Raw genomic sequence first — 19,879 nt, 5'->3', positions numbered from 1 at the left:
GGATGATCAGTAAGATACACCTGCTGGAGCGTGTGCTACGGGTGGGTGTTGCCATCGTGACCAGTGAACTGAGATAAGGCGGAGCTTTACCTAGCATGGACTTGTAGATGACCTGGAGCCAGTGGGTCTGGCGGCGAATATGTAGCGAGGACCAGCCGACTAGAGCATACAGGTCGCAGTGGTGGGTGGTATAAGGTGCTTTAGTAACAAAATGGATGGCACTGTGATCAACTGCACTGTGATAAACTGCATCCAGTCTGTCTGTCTGTCTGTCTGTCTGTCTGTCTGTCTGTCTGTCTGTCTGTCTGTCTGTCTGTCTGTCTGTCTGTCTGTCTGTCTCTTCTGTCTCTTCTGTCTGTCTGTCTCTTCTGTCTGTCTGTCTCTTCTGTCTGTCTGTCTGTCTGTCTGTCTGTCTGTCTGTCTGTCTGTCTGTCTGTCTGTCTGACTGGTTGTATGTCTATCTATCTGTCTGTCTGTCTGTCTGTCTGTCTGTCTGTCTGTCTGTCTGTCTGTCTGTCTGTCTGTCTGTCTGTCTGTCTGTCTGTCTGTCTGTCTCTTCTGTCTGTCTGTCTGTCTCTTCTGTCTGTCTCTTCTGTCTGTCTGTCTGTCTCTTCTGTCTGTCTGTCTGTCTCTTCTGTCTGTCTATCTGTCTGTCTGTCTGTGTGTGTGTATGTATGTTTGTTTGTCTGTATGTGTCTGTGTGTCTGTCTGTTTGTCTCTCTGTGAGTATGTGTGTCTGTGTGTCTGTGTGTGTCTGTTTGTCTGTGTGTGTGTGTCTGTCTGTCTGTTTGTCTGTGTGTGTGTCTGTCTGTGTCTGTGTGTCTGTTTGTCTGTGTGTGTGTGTGTGTGTGTGTGTGTGTGTGTGTGTGTGTGTGTGTGTGTGTGTGTCTGTGTGTATGTTTGTCTGTGTGTCTGTTTGTTTGTCTGTGTGTCTGTGTGTCTGTCTGTCTGTCTGTCTGTCTGTCTGTCTGTCTGTCTGTCTGTCTGTCTGTCTGTCTGTCTGTCTGTCTGTCTGTCTGTCTGTCTGTCTGTCTGTCTGTCTGTCTGTCTGTCTGTCTGTCTGTCTCCTCTTCTATCTGACTGTATATAACACATAATGCATAAAGATAACACACATACACACACTTCCCCCAGCACACACACACACAGACACACACAGACACACACACACACACACACACACACACACACACACACACACACACACACACACACACACACACACACACACACAGACACTTCCTCCCGCACACACACTTCCCACCAACACATACACTTCCCCCTGGACACACAAACAGACCAGCCATGTCAGGGGCTTGTGGCAAGTGGTCATGTGTAATTCTGTCCCAGAAACAGCACCACAATATCTACCCCTGAAGATGTTAGCTAGCTCTACTGACAGATAGGGGGGCATGATGATGGAATTAGAGGTTCCAGGAATGGAGGGAGGGAGGGAGGCAGAGAGGGAGGGAGGCAGGGAGGCAGGGAGACAGGAAGGGAGGCAGAGAGGCAGGCAGGGAGGCAGGGAGGCAGGCAGGCAGAGAGAGAGAGAGAGAGAGAGAGAGGCAGGCCAGGACAACAGTAACATGGTTAGTTCAAAACAGAAGCCAGGGGGAATTGAGGATGAGATATGCCAGATCCACACCCTGGTAGGGCAAACTCTGGTCTGTTTTTGTTGTATTACCCTATTTAAATGCATATCTGATGATTCCAGGTGCATTTTTAACTATAATTACTATTTCATGAGGATAAGAGAAATAGGAAATAATACATTAAAATTAACATGCAATTATTGAGATAATGTAGTCTATTTAACCCTTTACACTCGTATCTGGGTTGGAAGTGGAAAGCAGTGGCGGTACAGTAACATGCTATACATGATGTCAGAGCTCAGGCTCTGCACTTCACAGTGTTATATGGGGTTTGACTGACAGCCGTTCTGAAATCTTTTGTTGTCTGAGTGAGTGAAATGCTGTAAATCAGGCAAGCTGGTGACCCAGGGATCCCCTCCCAGGCAAGCTGGTGACCCAGGGACCCCCTCCCAGGCAAGCTGGTGACACAGGGACCCCCTCCCAGGCAAACTGGTGACCCAGGGATCCCCTCCCAGGCAAGCTGGTGACCCAGGGATCCCCTCCCAGGCAAGCTGGTGACACAGGGATCCCCTCCCAGGCAAACTGGTGACCCAGGGATCCCCTCCCAGGCAAACTGGTGACCCAGGGATCCCCTCCCAGGCAAATTGGTGACCCAGGGATCCCCTCCCAGGCAAACTGGTGACCCAGGGATCCCCTCCCAGGCAAGCTGGTGACCCAGGGATCCCCTCCCAGGCAAACTGGTGACCCAGGGATCCCCTCCCAGGCAAACTGGTGACCCAGGGATCCCCTCCCAGGCAAACTGGTGACCCAGGGATCCCCTCCCAGGCAAACTGGTGACCCAGGGATCCCCTCCCAGGCAAACTGGCGACACAGGGATCCCCTCCCAGGCAAGCTGGTGACCCAGGGATCCCCTCCCAGGCAAACTGGTGACCCAGGGATCCCCTCCCAGGCAAGCTGGTGACCCAGGGATCCCCTCCCAGGCAAACTGGTGACCCAGGGATCCCCTCCCAGGCAAGCTGGTGACCCAGGGATCCCCTCCCAGGCAAACTGGTGACCCAGGGATCCCCTCCCAGGCAAGCTGGTGACCCAGGGATCCCCTCCCAGGCAAACTGGTGACCCAGGGATCCCCTCCCAGGCAAACTGGTGACCCAGGGATCCCCTCCCAGGCAAACTGGCGACACAGGGACCCCCGCCCAGGCAAACTGGCGACACAGGGATCCCCTCCCAGGCAAATCGGCGACCCAGGGATCCCCATCATATGTTAGCAAAAATATATATTTTCACAAGAAGTAATCAGCATTTTCAAATGAATGGATTTGGTAGATAGTTTTTCATTAGTTTGACCTCCCCACATTATAATTTGAATAGGAAGTGTAAACGCTAACATACTGTAGCCTAACAGCTAGAAAGCTAACTCCAAAAACATTTAAACACTAAACACATTTTCGGCAATAGCAGCTGTTACAGCTGGTTAAGTAAAGGTTAACCAAGGTGATCACTATGTTTGATGTACAGTAACAAGATGACATGGCGTCATACCCTGGGTTGTTCTGAACACAATGAACCTGCATTTGTCTTCTGTGAAGACAATTTGCCTTGGAACAATCACTTGAAGGCACTCATGACTCCTTTCTAAGCGTAGCAAAATGATGACCTGTTTCTCTGAATTGTGAAAGCCTAGAGCCTTAGAGTCTAATACTCTAAGATCATATTTTAAAACGTAGCTAGTCATGTTGGAAATAGAACAAGCTTTTAAATAATGTAATAATGATAATAATAATAACCTGACCCAGATTGTGATTTAAAATGGGCCATTTTACGATTGCGTATACAGCAGGGGATACATGGTGGGAATCCGGGGTGTGGATGCAGGGTGGGGGGATGCAGGGGATGCAGGGTGGGGGGATCCAGAGGATGCAGGGTGGGGGGATCCAGGGGATGCAGGGTGGGGGGATCCAGAGGATGCAGGGTGGGGGGATCCAGGGGATGCAGGGTGGGGGGATCCAGAGGATGCAGAGTGGGGGGATCCAGGGGATGCAGGGTGGGGGGATCCAGAGGATGCAGGGTGGGGGGATGCAGGGGATGCAGGGTGGGGGGATCCAGAGGATGCAGGGTGGGGGGATCCAGGGGATGCAGGGTGGGGGGATGCAGGGGATGCAGGGTGGGGGGATCCAGAGGATGCAGGGTGGGGGGATCCAGAGGATGCAGGGTGGGGGGATGCAGGGGATGCAGGGTGGGGGGATCCAGAGGATGCAGGGTGGGGGGATCCAGGGGATGCAGGGTGGGGGGATCCAGAGGATGCAGGGTGGGGGGATCCAGGGGATGCAGGGTGGGGGGATCCAGAGGATGCAGGGTGGGGGGATCCAGAGGATGCAGGGTGGGGGGATCCAGGGGATGCAGGGTGGGGGGATCCAGAGGATGCAGGGTGGGGGGATCCAGAGGATGCAGGGTGGGGGGATCCAGAGGATGCAGGGTGGGGGGATCCAGGGGATGCAGGGTGGGGGGATCCAGAGGATGCAGGGTGGGGGGATGCAGGGGATGCAGGGTGGGGGGATCCAGAGGATGCAGGGTGGGGGGATCCAGGGGATGCAGGGTGGGGGGATCCAGAGGATGCAGGGTGGGGGGATGCAGGGGATGCAGGGTGGGGGGATCCAGAGGATGCAGGGTGGGGGGATGCAGGGGATGCAGGGTGGGGGGATCCAGATGATGCAGGGTGGGGGGATGCAGGGGATGCAGGGTGGGGGGATCCAGAGGATGCAGGGTGGGGGGATGCAGGGGATGCAGGGTGGGGGGATCCAGAGGATGCAGGGTGGGGGGATGCAGGGGATGCAGGGTGGGGGGATCCAGAGGATGCAGGGTGGGGGGATGCAGGGGATGCAGGGTGGGGGGATCCAGAGGATGCAGGGTGGGGGGATGCAGGGGATGCAGAGTGGGGGGATCCAGAGGATGCAGGGTGGGGGGATGCAGGGGATGCAGGGTGGGGGGATCCAGAGGATGCAGGGTGGGGGGATGCAGGGGATGCAGGGTGGGGGGATCCAGAGGATGCAGGGTGGGGGGATGCAGGGGATGCAGGGTGGGGGGATCCAGAGGATGCAGGGTGGGGGGGATGCAGGGGATGCAGGGTGGGGGGATCCAGAGGATGCAGGGTGGGGGGATGCAGGGGATGCAGGGTGGGGGGATCCAGAGGATGCAGGGTGGGGGGATGCAGGGGATGCAGGGTGGGGGGATCCAGAGGATGCAGGGTGGGGGGATGCAGGGGATGCAGGGTGGGGGGATCCAGAGGATGCAGGGTGGGGGGATGCAGGGGATGCAGGGTGGGGGGATCCAGAGGATGCAGGGTGGGGGGATCCAGGGGATGCAGGGTGGGGGGATCCAGAGGATGCAGGGTGGGGGGATCCAGGGGATGCAGGGTGGGGGGATCCAGAGGATGCAGGGTGGGGGGATCCAGAGGATGCAGGGTGGGGGGATCCAGGGGATGCAGGGTGGGGGGATCCAGAGGATGCAGGGTGGGGGGATCCAGAGGATGCAGGGTGGGGGGATGCAGGGGATGCAGGGTGGGGGAATCCAGAGGATGCAGGGTGGGGGGATCCAGGGGATGCAGGGTGGGGGGATCCAGAGGATGCAGGGTGGGGGGATCAAGAGGATGCAGGGTGGGGGGATGCAGGGGATGCAGGGTGGGGGGATCCAGAGGATGCAGGGTGGGGGGATCCAGAGGATGCAGGGTGGGGGGATCCAGGGGATGCAGGGTGGGGGGATCCAGAGGATGCAGGGTGGGGGGATGCAGGGGATGCAGGGTGGGGGGATCCAGGGGATGCAGGGTGGGGGGATCCAGGGGATGCAGGGTGGGGGGATCCAGAGGATGCAGGGTGGGGGGATGCAGGGGATGCAGGGTGGGGGGATCCAGAGGATGCAGGGTGGGGGGATGCAGGGGATGCAGGGTGGGGGGATCCAGATGATGCAGGGTGGGGGGATGCAGGGGATGCAGGGTGGGGGGATCCAGAGGATGCAGGGTGGGGGGATGCAGGGGATGCAGGGTGGGGGGATCCAGAGGATGCAGGGTGGGGGGATGCAGGGGATGCAGGGTGGGGGGATCCAGAGGATGCAGGGTGGGGGGATGCAGGGGATGCAGGGTGGGGGGATCCAGAGGATGCAGGGTGGGGGGATGCAGGGGATGCAGAGTGGGGGGATCCAGAGGATGCAGGGTGGGGGGATGCAGGGGATGCAGGGTGGGGGGATCCAGAGGATGCAGGGTGGGGGGATGCAGGGGATGCAGGGTGGGGGGATCCAGAGGATGCAGGGTGGGGGGATGCAAGGGATGCAGGGTGGGGGGATCCAGAGGATGCAGGGTGGGGGGATCCAGGGGATGCAGGGTGGGGGGATCCAGAGGATGCAGGGTGGGGGGATGCAGGGGATGCAGGGTGGGGGGATCCAGAGGATGCAGGGTGGGGGGATCCAGGGGATGCAGGGTGGGGGGATCCAGAGGATGCAGGGTGGGGGGATGCAGGGGATGCAGGGTGGGGGGATCCAGAGGATGCAGGGTGGGGGGATGCAGGGGATGCAGGGTGGGGGGATCCAGATGATGCAGGGTGGGGGGATGCAGGGGATGCAGGGTGGGGGGATCCAGAGGATGCAGGGTGGGGGGATGCAGGGGATGCAGGGTGGGGGGATCCAGAGGATGCAGGGTGGGGGGATGCAGGGGATGCAGGGTGGGGGGATCCAGAGGATGCAGGGTGGGGGGATGCAGGGGATGCAGGGTGGGGGGATCCAGAGGATGCAGGGTGGGGGGATGCAGGGGATGCAGGGTGGGGGGATCCAGAGGATGCAGGGTGGGGGGATGCAGGGGATGCAGGGTGGGGGGATCCAGAGGATGCAGGGTGGGGGGATGCAAGGGATGCAGGGTGGGGGGATCCAGAGGATGCAGGGTGGGGGGATGCAGGGGAGCAGGGTGGGGGGATCCAGAGGATGCAGGGTGGGGGGATGCAGGGGATGCAGGGTGGGGGGATCCAGAGGATGCAGGGTGGGGGGATGCAGGGGATGCAGGGTGGGGGGATCCAGAGGATGCAGGGTGGGGGGATGCAGAGGATGCAGGGTGGGGGGATCCAGAGGATGCAGGGTGGGGGGATGCAGGGGATGCAGGGTGGGGGGATCCAGAGGATGCAGGGTGGGGGGATGCAGGGGATGCAGGGTGGGGGGATCCAGAGGATGCAGGGTGGGGGGATGCAGGGGATGCAGGGTGGGGGGATCCAGAGGATGCAGGGTGGGGGGATGCAGGGGATGCAGGGTGGGGGGATCCAGAGGATGCAGGGTGGGGGGATGCAGGGGATGCAGGGTGGGGGGATCCAGAGGATGCAGGGTGGGGGGATGCAGGGGATGCAGGGTGGGGGGATCCAGAGGATGCAGGGTGGGGGGATGCAGGGGATGCAGGGTGGGGGGATCCAGAGGATGCAGGGTGGGGGGGATGCAGGGGATGCAGGGTGGGGGGATCCAGAGGATGCAGGGTGGGGGGATGCAGGGGATGCAGGGTGGGGGGATCCAGAGGATGCAGGGTGGGGGGATCCAGAGGATGCAGGGTGGGGGGATCCGGGGTGGGGATGCAGGGTGGGGGGATCCAGAGGATGCAGGGTGGGGGGATCCGGGGTGGGGATGCAGGGTGGGGGGATCCAGAGGATGCAGGGTGGGGGGATCCAGAGGATGCAGGGTGGGGGGATCCAGAGGATGCAGGGTGGGGGGATGCAGGGGATGCAGGGTGGGGGGATCCAGAGGATGCAGGGTGGGGGGATGCAGGGGATGCAGGGTGGGGGGATGCAGGGGATGCAGGGTGGGGGGATCCAGAGGATGCAGGGTGGGGGGATCCAGAGGATGCAGGGTGGGGGGATCCAGAGGATCCAGGGTGGGGGGATCCAGAGGATGCAGGGTGGGGGGATGCAGGGGATGCAGGGTGGGGGGATCCAGAGGATGCAGGGTGGGGGGATCCAGAGGATGCAGGGTGGGGGGATTCAGAGGATGCAGGGTGTGGGGATCCAGGGGATCCAGGGGATCCAGGGGATGCAGGGTGTGGGGATCCAGGGGATCCAGGGGATGGGGATGCATGGTGGGGGGATCCAGAGGATCCATGGGATGGGGATGCAGGGTGGGGGGATCCAGAGGATCCAGGGGATGGGGATGCAGGGTGGGGGGATCCAGAGGATCCAGGGGATGGGGATGCAGGGTGTGGGGATGCAGGTTGAGGGGATGCAGGGTGTGGGGATGCAGGGTGTGGGGATGCAGGGTGTGGGGATGCAGGGTGTGGGGATGCAGGGCGTGGGGATGCAGAGTGGGGATCCAGGGGATACAGGGTGTGGGGATGCAGGGTGTGGGGATCCAGGGGATGGGGATGCAGGGTGTGGGGATCCAGGGGATGCAGGGTGTGGGGATGCAGGGCGTGGGGATGCAGGGTGGGGATCCAGGGGATGCAGGGTGTGGGGATGCAGGGTCTGGGGATCCAGGGGATGGGGATGCAGGGTGTGGGGATGCAGGGTGTGGGGATGCAGGGGATGGGGATCCAGGGGATGGGGATGTAGGGTGTGGGGATCCAGGGGATGGGGATGCAGGGTGTGGGGATGCAGGGGATGCAGGGTGTGGGGATCCAGGGTGTGGGGATGCAGGGTGTGGGGATCCAGGGGATGGGGATGCAGGGTGTGGGGATCCAGGGGATGGGGATGCAGGGTGTGGAGATCCAGGGGATGGGGATGCAGGGTGTGGGGATGCAGGGTGTGGGGATGCAGGGGATGCAGGGTGTGGAGATCCAGGGGATGGGGATGCAGGGTGTGGGGATCCAGGGTGTGGGGATGCAGGGTGTGGGGATCCAGGGGATGGGGATGCAGGGTGTGGGGATGCAGGGTGTGGGGATGCAGGGGATGCAGGGTGTGGGGATCCAGGGTGTGGGGATGCAGGGTGTGGGGATCCAGGGGATGGGGATGCAGGGTGTGGGGATCCAGGGGATGCAGGGTGTGGGGATGCAGGGTGTGGGGATGCAGGGTGTGGGGATGCAGGGTGTGGGGATGCAGGGCGTGGGGATGCAGGGTGGGGATCCAGGGGATGCAGGGTGTGGGGATGCAGGGTGTGGGGATCCAGGGGATGGGGATGCAGGGTGTGGGGATGCAGGGTGTGGGGATGCAGGGGATGGGGATCCAGGGGATGGGGATGTAGGGTGTGGGGATCCAGGGGATGGGGATGCAGGGTGTGGGGATGCAGGGTGTGGGGATGCAGGGGATGCAGGGCGTGGGGATCCAGGGTGTGGGGATGCAGGGTGTGGTGATCCAGGGGATGGGGATGCAGGGTGTGGGGATCCAGGGGATGGGGATGCAGGGTGTGGGGATCCAGGGGATGGGGATGCAGGGTGTGGAGATCCAGGGGATGGGGATGCAGGGTGTGGGGATGCAGGGTGTTGGGATGCAGGGTGTGGGGATGCAGGGTGTGGGGATCCAGGGGATGGGGATGCAGGGTGTGGGGATCCAGGGGATGGGGATGCAGGGTGTGGGGATGCAGGGTGTGGGGATGCAGGGTGTGGGGATGCACAGGAAAGAGTTGGGCTTTAAGTCTCTCTTCTCCACAAAAGCAAATATCTAACTGATTCGTTTAGTAGCATTTTACCTTAACTAGGCAAATCTGTTAAGAACAAATTCTTATTTTCAATGATGGCCTAGGAACAGTGTGTTAACTGCCTGTTCAGGGGCCGAACAACAGATTTGTCAGCTTAGGGATTTGAACTTGCAACCTTTCGGTCTAACCACTAGGCTACTAGGCTACTAGGCTACCCTGCCGCCCTTACCTTTATAAACAGGCCAAGATCAAAATAGATATAGCATTTGCATGAAATATGGCTGAATGTGCTATAAACTGTTCATCTTACATCTGGGCTTGCTGCTGACTGCATGTGAGCATGTATGCTACAATGCATTGGATTCAAACTGGGGAATCGGGCTACTTGAATAGAATATGCTGGTGTAGAGAGCCAGAGAGATCCTCTCATATAGGTTGGTGTCCTCTTCTATCAATTCAATTCAAGGGCTTTATTGGCATGGGAAACATATGTTCACATTTGCCAAAGCAAGTGAAATAGATAATAAACAAATATGAAATAAACTATAAAAAATGAACAGTAAACATTACACTAGGACATTAGGACATTTCAAATGTCATATTATGTCTGTATACAGTGTTGTAACGATGTGCAAATAGTTAAAGTACAAAAGGGAAAATAAATAAACATAAATATGGGTTGTATTTACAATGGTGTTTGTTCTTCACTGGTTGCCCTTTTCTCGTGGCAACAGGTCACAAATCTTGCTGCTGTGACGTCACACTGTGGTATTTCACCCAGTAGATACGGGAGTTAATCAAAATTGAGTTTGTTTTCGATCTCTCTCTCTCTCTCTCTCACTCTCATTCTCCTGTGTTGGCTATGACACTGAAAAAGAAGACAGTGATCTCGCTCACACTTTTTATTGTACTTATATCTAAGACATGTCAAGGCAGGGTGAGAACTGGGTATATGTAGCTCAAACACATTGATTGGCTTCACTGCCATATCTGTTGCTTTTGTCAGTGCTGGTTGTGTCATGGTGACCCTTGTGTTCTTAGCAGCGGCTGCCTGTTGGCAAAGCGTTGTCGGCCTAATAGCATCCTATATCTTATACGAGTCGTGAGATGTACTTGCATTATTAAAAAGGGTATCAACCCCGAACACTCCCGAAATGACAGCCGATCTAGCGTTGGTTGATGTAGAACGATCTGAGGTCCCCGTGACATCACATGTTTACAGTAGAAAACTGAAGCCCCTGAATTGTTTATGAGTTCCATTGTTTATGAGTTCCATCCATTGTGCCGGAAGAATGTCCCACGATAGCCATCGTCACACATGGCATGGACATCTTCTGTAAAAAAAAAAAAGACCTTGGTGTCAGTACGACTCAGTACCTGTCAATCCTTGTTTTATAGAGAGGCTCCTTTAAAACCTTTTGGAACTACCCATCCCGGATCCGGGAGAATTGTCATCAACTACACTAATTAGCATAGCACAACGGTCAAAAAACATTACTAGAAAATATTCATATTCATGAAATCACAAGTGAAATATAGTGAAACACAGCTTAGCCTTTTGTTAATCACCCTGTCATCTCAGATTTTTAAATGATGCTTTACAGCCAAAGCAAGACAAGCGTTTGTGTAAGTTTATCGATAGCCTAGCATAGCATTATGTCCAGCTAGCAGCAGGATGCTTGGTCACAATAATTAGAAACGCAATCAAATTAATAATTTACCTTTGATGAGCTTCAGATGTTTTCACTCACGAGACTCAAGGTTAGACACCAAATGTTCCTTTTGTTCCATAAATATTATTTTCATACCCAAAATACCTCCGTTTGTTGGTCACGTTATGTTGAGAAATCCACCGGAAATAGCGGTCACGACAACGGCGAAAAAAATCTGTCTATCGGACAGAGGGGAGGACCCTGTGCATATTACATGTGTGTGTGTGCACGTGTGTGCACGTGTGTGTGTGTGTATGTGTGTGTGTGTGTGTGTGTGTGTGTGTGTGTGTGTGTGTGTGTGTGTGTGTGTGTGTGTGTGTGTGTGTGTGTGTGTGCGTTTAGTGTGAGAGTCCAATTTACGTATGACATGAGGGCTGCGGATGTTCTGTCTAGCATCACGGTGATGGCAGTCCATCTAGCATCATGGTGATGGCAGTCCATCTAGCATCACGGTGATGGCAGTCTGTCTAGCATCATGGTGATGGCTGTCTGTCTAGTGTCACGGTGATGGCAGTCTGTCTAGCATCATGGTGATGGCGGTCTGTCTAGCATCATGGTGATGGCAGTCTGTCTAGCATCATGGTGATGGCAGTCTGTCTAGCATCACGGTGATGGCAGTATGTCTAGCATCATGGTGATGGCAGTCTGTCTAGCATCATGGTGATGGCAGTCTGTCTAGCATCATGGTGATGGCAGTCTGTCTAGCATCATGGTGATGGCAGTCTGTCTAGCATCATGGTGATGGCAGTCTGTCTAGCATCACGGTGATGGCAGTCTGTCTAGCATCACGGTGATGGCAGTCTGTCTAGCGTCACGGTGATGGCAGTCTGTCTAGCATCACGGTGATGGCAGTCCATCTAGCATCACGGTGATGGCAGTCCATCTAGCATCATGGTGATGGCAGTCTGTCTAGCGTCACGGTGATGGCAGTCCGTCTAGCGTCACGGTGATGGCAGTCCGTCTAGCGTCACGGTGATGGCAGTCCGTCTAGCGTCACGGTGATGGCAGTCCGTCTAGCGTCATGGTGATGGCAGTCCGTCTAGCGTCATGGTGATGGCAGTCTGTCTAGCATCATGGTGATGGCAGTCTGTCTAGCATCAGGGTGATGGCAGTCTGTCTAGCATCACTGTGATGGCAGTCTGTCTAGCATCATGGTGATGGCAGTCTGTCTAGCATCACTGTGATGGCAGTCTGTCTAGCATCACGGTGATGAGAGTCTGCAGAGCATCACGGTGATGGCAGTCTGTCTAGCATCACGGTGATGGCAGTCTGTCTAGCATCACTGTGATGGCAGTCCATCTAGCATCACTGTGATGGCAGTCCATCTAGCGTCATGGTAACCATCACTGTTTGACCTCACACAGCGTTTAATTGGTTCGTGCTGGTTGCTGACGGGTTATTTATTTCTGACACGTTCCCTTGGCTTTAGCTCTCATCCACATTCATCACTGGGAGACTGACCAGGCAAAGTCAATGTCTTTCAATATGCCGCTGTGAGTTTATGTCACACACACACACCGACACACACACACACACACACACATTGACACACAAACACACTGACACACAAACACACACAGACACAGACACGCACACACACACACACACACACACTGACACACATGCACACACAGACACACACACTGACACACATACACAAACTCCCACACACACACTGACACACATGTGCACACACAGACACAGACACACACACTGACACACACACACAAACTCCCACACACACACACACTGACACACACGTGCATTGACACACACAAACTCCCACAGACACACTAACACACACACACTGACACATACACACACACACGCACCCACTGACACATGCACTGACACACATGCACACACTGACACGCATGCACACACTGACACATACACACACACACGCACCCACTGACACATGCACTGACACACATGCACACACTGACACGCTTGCACACACTGACACATACACTCACACTGACACACACAAGCACGCAAACACACACACACACACACACACAGTACAAACACACTGACACACAAACATACTGATACACAAACAGTGACACACACACACACACACACACACGCACACACTGACACACACACACACACTCTGCACTAAGAGGCTACTTTAAAAGTTGGATTGAAAATACTGTGGCTTTAGGCCAGTTTTGAGTCTAATGTAAACCAAATGAATGACTATAAATACCACATTCAGGACACCGAAAGCTCTCCTTAATTATCTTAAGGCTTTGGCAAATCTCTTGCTTGTCTGCTCTCAATGTAATTATTTTAGTAATTGTTTTAGCATCTACCCAAGGCTCCCTGCCAAATTGATTAGAATGGGGGAAATGGAATTAGCCCAAAATGCTAATTCAAATCAATACTTATAAACAGATGGACTGGCATGTCCCGTATCCTCAGTATTCAAATCCTGCTGCAGTGCTCCTCGTTAATGTTCCCGCTCTCTTCCCGAGAGACAAAAATGGAATCCTTATTGTTTGAGAGGGTCGTGAGAGTACGGCACCGTGGCATTAGGGATGTGACCTCAGAGGTGACATCGCACTGCTTGTACCGAATCAATTCCCTCTTGCTTGTACCTTCCTGACCTGGTACCCTCCATTGATAGACACTGCTAGCCCTTTCCAGGGCCAAACAGCCAGCCAGTGAGAGAGAGGACGAGCCAGAGACATGAAGGTAGTGAACAACATGCAGGGGCTGAGTAAATTAAGGCAGAGCAGAGCTGTTCGAACAGGGGACCAGTCTTTTCATCATATCTTACAGTGTTTTCCAACTGTTTACACACGTTTTCAAAACATTCCCAAACATTCCCAAACATTCCCAAACATTCCCAAAACTGAACGCACAAAATGCCTCACATCTCCTTCAAAATGTAACACTGCATTCAAAGTGCCATAAACACATGTCAGAATGAAGCATTTGCATCAAATGGCAAACACTGCTTTCATAATACTACATTTATAGATATACCATGTAAACACTGTAGCTCCTTGGTCTTTCATAGGCCTATATCTACATTTCAATACAATGTACTACAGTGAAAGTCATCTGCTGAGAGGGGTAACAAGTACACTGTAAACACCAATGTAATGTAGAAACAGAAAATATTTATTAGGCCAAACATTACTGTTGTATACAGTAGCATACAACAAAACCATAAACATATGTAAACCAAGAGTATATTCTTTAGAATACAGTAAAGAACACAATTGTGTGTGTGGGGTCCCGGGGGGGCAGTCCAGGAATTGGTAGGTGGGGGCAGTCACCAGTGCTAAGCTATGCTTCATCTCTTCTCCGGCCTGGGTCTGGCCACAATACTTCGTCCACATCACAAGATACGTTTTCTCTTGCCAAACATGGAGGGAAGTATCTCCTAGCATGGCGTATCCAACCTTGGAAAGAGGCAACCTCTATGTCCCCACATGCGTCCTCCATTGCCTGGAGAAGCTGCATGCGGGCATAGGGGTTGGCGATCATACACTTTCCAGCGCCAGGCTGAGCAAGAATGGGGGTAGGTACAAAACTACAAATTGTGGATGGTTGGCAAACCTTTGGACCAGAACAGCCGGTGAAAACTAACATTGTACCATAAAACCACAAATCTAGCAGGCTCCTGATCTGGATCAGGGACAAGCATTGTGTAAATTGCATCCAGAAAAGTGAGCATATGGCCAGTGTTGTACACACCCAGTGTGGCATTGTGATGGAGGACTCCGTTTTGAGTGATGGCAGCACACAGTTATATTACCCCCACGCTGTCCAGGGACATTGGTAATTGCCCTCTATTACATTTCTTCCGCGGCGCCTGGTTTTGGTGAGGTTGAAGCCAACCTCATCCACATAAATAAATTCATGGCGAATTACATGGGCATCCAGCTCCAATACTCTCTGTAACAGACAAAGGGATATACAGGTGAGTAAATATGGTATGTCTGAAGTACTGGAAGTAGTGTTGTTGATTATACCTCTACAAAGTCATGTCGCATATTCTTGACTGTCAGAGTTTTTCTCAAATGGCACCTTGTAAAGTTGTTTCATCGTCACTCGGTGCCGTTGGAGGATGCGTTGTATGGTCGACAGGCTTACAGCATTGATGTTGTTAAATATGGTGTCATTATTCAAGATATGCTCTCTTATCTCCCGAATCCTTTTTGCATTGTTGGCCAAAACCATATTTATAATTGCAGTCTCTTGTACATCTGTAAACAAGCGTCCTCGTCCTCCATGATGTCTTTGCCTTTCCACTCTGTACAGAATTCAAACACAGTATGTGTTCAGCAACAATGTACAAAAAAATGTAGTACAGCATGATAACCAACCTCATTCATTCAATGCAGTGCAGTAAATGGATGGCTTAGAGTTACAAATGTTTATGCAATACTATGCAGTCATAAGTATTTTACAGTACATTACTGTAATGCTAAAATAGTCATTAGATGGTTGCATACCTGTTCTCATGTCTGAAGGTTCAAATAATGGACGCCACTGTAAATCGACTCAAGTTGGGCTGGACTCTCAGTCCAGCCTCTCTCATGGTCAAACCGTGGTTGATCACATGATCAACAAGTGTTGCCCTAATCTCATCAGAGATGGCTCTCCTTCCTTCTCTTCTTTGCCCTCATCCTCTTCTTCCTCTTCCTCTCTATCCTACTCCTCTTGCTCTCTGTCCATTGTTGGCATCCATTGTTCAAAACAGGTAATCTGACCTTTGACCTATTTATAGGCCTATACTACAGTAAAGCAGTGATTGGTTAGTGATCAGTTAAGCTATTAGTGTTTGCACATGTGAGGAGTGTGTGTGTGACCTGGTGAATAAGTGTAGCATTTTGATTGGTTGTGTTTGGAAAAGGAAAGCAAGTCACTTCCTGTTAGATTTTTGTGTTTTAGGTAGAGAATTGTGTGTAGTGTTTTGAAAAAAAGTGTTTTATGCAACTTTGACAACTGAGTCAAAGGCTGAGAAATAGCTTATGGTTTTGGATATTTGGTGTGTAGTTTTGCACTTTGAGTGAGAGGTTTAAAAAATCGTGTGACATGAAAAGATTGTGTGTGTAAGCAGTTGGATTTTTTTTTAATTTGATCAGTTTCTCACTGCAGGAAAATAATCCTGCAGCACTAGTGACCGAAAGGTTGCAAGTTCAAATCCCCGAGCTGACAAGGTACAAATCTGTCGTTCTGCCCCTGAACAGGCAGTTAACCCACTGTTCCTAGGCCGTCATTGAAAATAAGAATTTGTTCTTAACTGATTTGCCTAGTTAAATAAAGGTAAAATAATTTTTTTTTTTTTAAATGACATTTGAATTATTAGATGGATTATAATTCATGGACATTTTAATCATTAGATGGATTATAATTCATGGACATTTGAATTATTAGATGGATTATAATTCATGGACATTTGAATTATTAGATGGATTATAAAATGTATACATTTTTTGTTGGGATAAATCAAGTCTGAAATTTTAAAGTGGAAATAGAATACACAACAATTTGCATTTCCTGCTGCGTAGGAAAAATGTATGCGATAGCAGAGTGATCAAATTCTTATATTACATCTGTACTGACAACTGCAGAAACCTTACAACAAAGTTACATTACAAAAGGGCTGTGGTACTCAAATGTCGTTTTTATGATATATGTGAAATGTAGACACTTGTTGTTTTCCTCTGGATGTTATTACTCTACAAAGCAGCTTGAATTCACACACATCACTATACATAAACTGTATAACCCAACACTGAACTAACCCAATAGATCCTTCGGGATGGGAAGCCGAGAAGGGCACGACACTGAACTGTGTGTGTGTGTGTGTGTGTGTGTGTGTGTGTGTGTGTCTGTCTGTCTGTCTGTCTGGTCCTGTCTTGTCCTGTCTTGTCCTGTCTTGTCCTGTCTTGTCCTGTCCTGTCTGTGGTTTTTGAACTCGTTTACCTCATGTTTTTTCTATTGACTATGTTGTTTCCCAATGTCTGCCTCCTCCCCCAGAAATGACGGACAGGCAGGACATACAAGCAAAGTTGCCAAAAGTTGATTTGATTTGCCCTTCTCAGTGACAAACGATACCATCTACCCTAACATGATAGATAACCCCCAGTGTCTGTCAAGCTCAGGAACATGACTGAGCTCCATAGCGAAGGGCCAACACACCGTGAATTATAGGCATCTAATTCACACACACTGACACCTGCCCTCTGCGCTACCTGCAGTCTAGCACCGCACCTGCCTTGCCTGAACACCTGCAGTGCCTTATCCACCCTCAGGCGACCTACCAGGGATTCAGGTCCTCCTCTTGACGCTATATACAGTAGAGAGGCTATATACAGTAGAGAGGCTATATACAGTAGACAGGCTACATACAGTAGACAGGCTATATACAGTAGAGAGGCTATATACAGTAGTGAGGCTATATACAGTAGAGAGGCTATATACAGTAGTGAGGCTATATACATTAGAGAGGCTATATACAGTAGAGAGGCTATATACAGTAGAGAAGCTATATACAGTAGTGAGGCTATATACAGTAGATAGGCTATATACAGTAGAGAGGCTATATACAGTAGACAGGCTATATACAGTAGAGAGGCTATATACAGTAGACATGCTATATACAGTAGTGAGGCTATATACAGTAGAGAGGCTATATACAGTAGAGAGGCTATATACAGTAGAGAGGCTATATACAGTAGAGAAGCTACATACAGTAGAGAGGCTATATACAGTAGAGAAGCTATACACAGTAGACAGGCTATATACAGTAGAGAGGCTATATACAGTAGAGAGGCTATATACAGTAGAGAGGCTATATACAGTAGACAGGCTATATACAGTAGAGAGCCTCTATACAGTAGACAGGCTATATACAGTAGAGAGGCTATATACAGTAGAGAGGCTATATACAGTAGAGAGGCTATATACAGTAGAGAGGCTATATAAAGTAGCGAGGCTATATACAGTAGAGGGGCTGGAATTGCTCTGACTGAATTTGGCTCCCATGGTGAATTTCTGTTTGTTTGTGTGGTTGGTTTGTGTTCGGTGTGTGGTTGGTTTGTGTTCGGTGTGTGGTTGGTTTGTGTTCGGTGTGTGTTTGGTTTGTGTTCGGTGTGTGGTTGGTTTGTGTTCGGTGTGTGTTTGGTTTGTGTTCGGTGTGTGGTTGGGGTTTGTGTTCGGTGTGTGGTTGGGGTGTGTTCGGTGTGTGTTTAGAGTGTGCTGTTGTGTTTGCGTGTTCAGGGGAGTGTTCAGGGTTGTGTTTGTGTGTGTGTAGCATTTCCATTCTGCTTGAGAATTTACCTTATGAGAAGCCTTCCTATCACAACAGCTTCCATCAGCCTCACTGGACACTGAGCTCTAATTGCTAAATGTTAATACAACACATGCAAAGAATTGCTGTGTTTTTTCATCCTTACTTATACACCCTGTGAATTGATACTGTGTGAGGGAAATGTGTGACTGTTGTTGTTTTCGTAATCAGTGGCTGTGGGGGGAGTGGTTTCTCTTCCTAGGCAATCAGACCATGATACTTTTGCCTATGAAGCAACAAGATGAACTGCCCCTGCCCACCTTCAGGCTCTGCTCAAACGCTACACCCCAACCTGAGCACTCCGTTCTGCCACCTCCGGTCTGCTGGCCCTCCCACCCCTACAGGAGGGCAGCTCCTACTCAGTGCAGTCCAAGGCACCCCAAATGGTGAATAGCAGAGTCCATCTCCTGAAAACATCTAAAACCCTCTACTTTTGTTATTGTTTGTTTTGTATTTTATTTTATTTTTATTTTATTAAATCAAATCAAAATGTATTTGTCACATGCGCCGAATACAACAAGTATAGACTTTACCGTGAAATGCTTACTTACAAGCCCTTAACCAACAGTGCAGTTCAAGAAGAAGAAAATATTTACCAAGTAGACTAAAACAAAGAGTAATAATAAAAGTAACACAATAAGAATAACGAGGCTATAAACAGGAGGCACCGGTACCTAGTCTGTGTGCGGGGGTACAGGCTAGTTGAGGTAATCTGTACATGTACTGTATGTGGGGGCGAAGTGACTAGGTAACAAACAAACAGTGAGTGTACAAAAGGGAGGGGGGTGTCAATGTAAATTGTCCGGTGGTGTTTTTATGAATTGTTCAGCAATCTTATGGCTTGGGGTAGAAGCTGTTGAGGAGCCTTTTGGTCCTAGACTTGGCGCTCCGGTACCGCTTGCCGTGCGGTAACAGAAAAAACTCTGATACCGCCTATTATATAGGTCCTCGATGGCAGGAAGCTTGGCCCCGGTGACGTATTGGGCCGTTCGCATTACCCTCTGTAGGAACTTATGGTCAGATGCCGAGCAGTTGTCATACCAGGTGGTGATGCAACCGATCAGGATGCTCTCGATTGTGCAGCTGTAGAAGCTGTTGAGTATCTTGGGACCCATGCCACATATTTTCAGTCTCCTGAAGGGGAAAAGGTTTTGTTGTCTCCTCTTCACGACTGTTTTGGTATGTTTGGACCAGGAATGTCCGTTGGTGATGTGGACACAAAGAACTTGAAACTCTCGACCCGCTCCACTATATTCCTGTCGATGTTAATGGGGGCCTGTTTGGTATGCCTTTTCCTGTAGTCCATGATCAGCTCCTTAGTCTTTCTCACATTGAGGGACAGGTTGTTGTCCTGGCACCACACTGCCAGTTTCTGACCTCCTCCCTATAGGCAGTCTCATCATTGTCGGTGATCAGGCCTACCACTGTTGTGTCGTCAGCAAACTTCATGATGGTTGTGTTTGGCCACGCAGTCGTGGGTTAACAGTTGTGTTTGGCCACGCAGTCGTGGGTTAACAGGGAATACAGGAGCGGACTTAGCACGCAGCCCTGCGGAGCTCCAGTGTTGAGGATCAGCATGGCAGATGTGTTGCTACCTACCCTCACCACCTGGCGTGGCCCGTCAGGAAGTCCAGGATCCAGTTGCAGAGGGAGGTGTTTAGTCCCAGAGTCCTTAGCTT

At 51.7% G+C, this 19,879-nt stretch overlaps 1 protein-coding gene across 1 annotated transcript in view; it reads left to right on the top strand.

The window, feature by feature from the left end:
* Nucleotides 1-8,170: 8,170 nt before the first annotated feature.
* Nucleotides 8,171-19,879, top strand: part of LOC109879760 (potassium voltage-gated channel subfamily H member 2-like) — a 38,305-nt gene continuing 26,596 nt past the window's right edge. The window contains 2 exon segments of the mRNA XM_031795312.1: nucleotides 8,171-8,776; nucleotides 8,826-9,137. Of these exon segments, the coding sequence (XP_031651172.1) occupies nucleotides 8,171-8,776; nucleotides 8,826-9,137 (918 nt within the window).

The sequence above is a fragment of the Oncorhynchus kisutch genome, linkage group LG18, assembly GCF_002021735.2.
Source record: "Oncorhynchus kisutch isolate 150728-3 linkage group LG18, Okis_V2, whole genome shotgun sequence".
Taxonomy (NCBI): domain Eukaryota; kingdom Metazoa; phylum Chordata; class Actinopteri; order Salmoniformes; family Salmonidae; genus Oncorhynchus; species Oncorhynchus kisutch.
The sequence above is the reverse complement of the archived record's forward strand: the minus strand, read 5'-3'. Positions and strand labels throughout refer to the sequence as shown.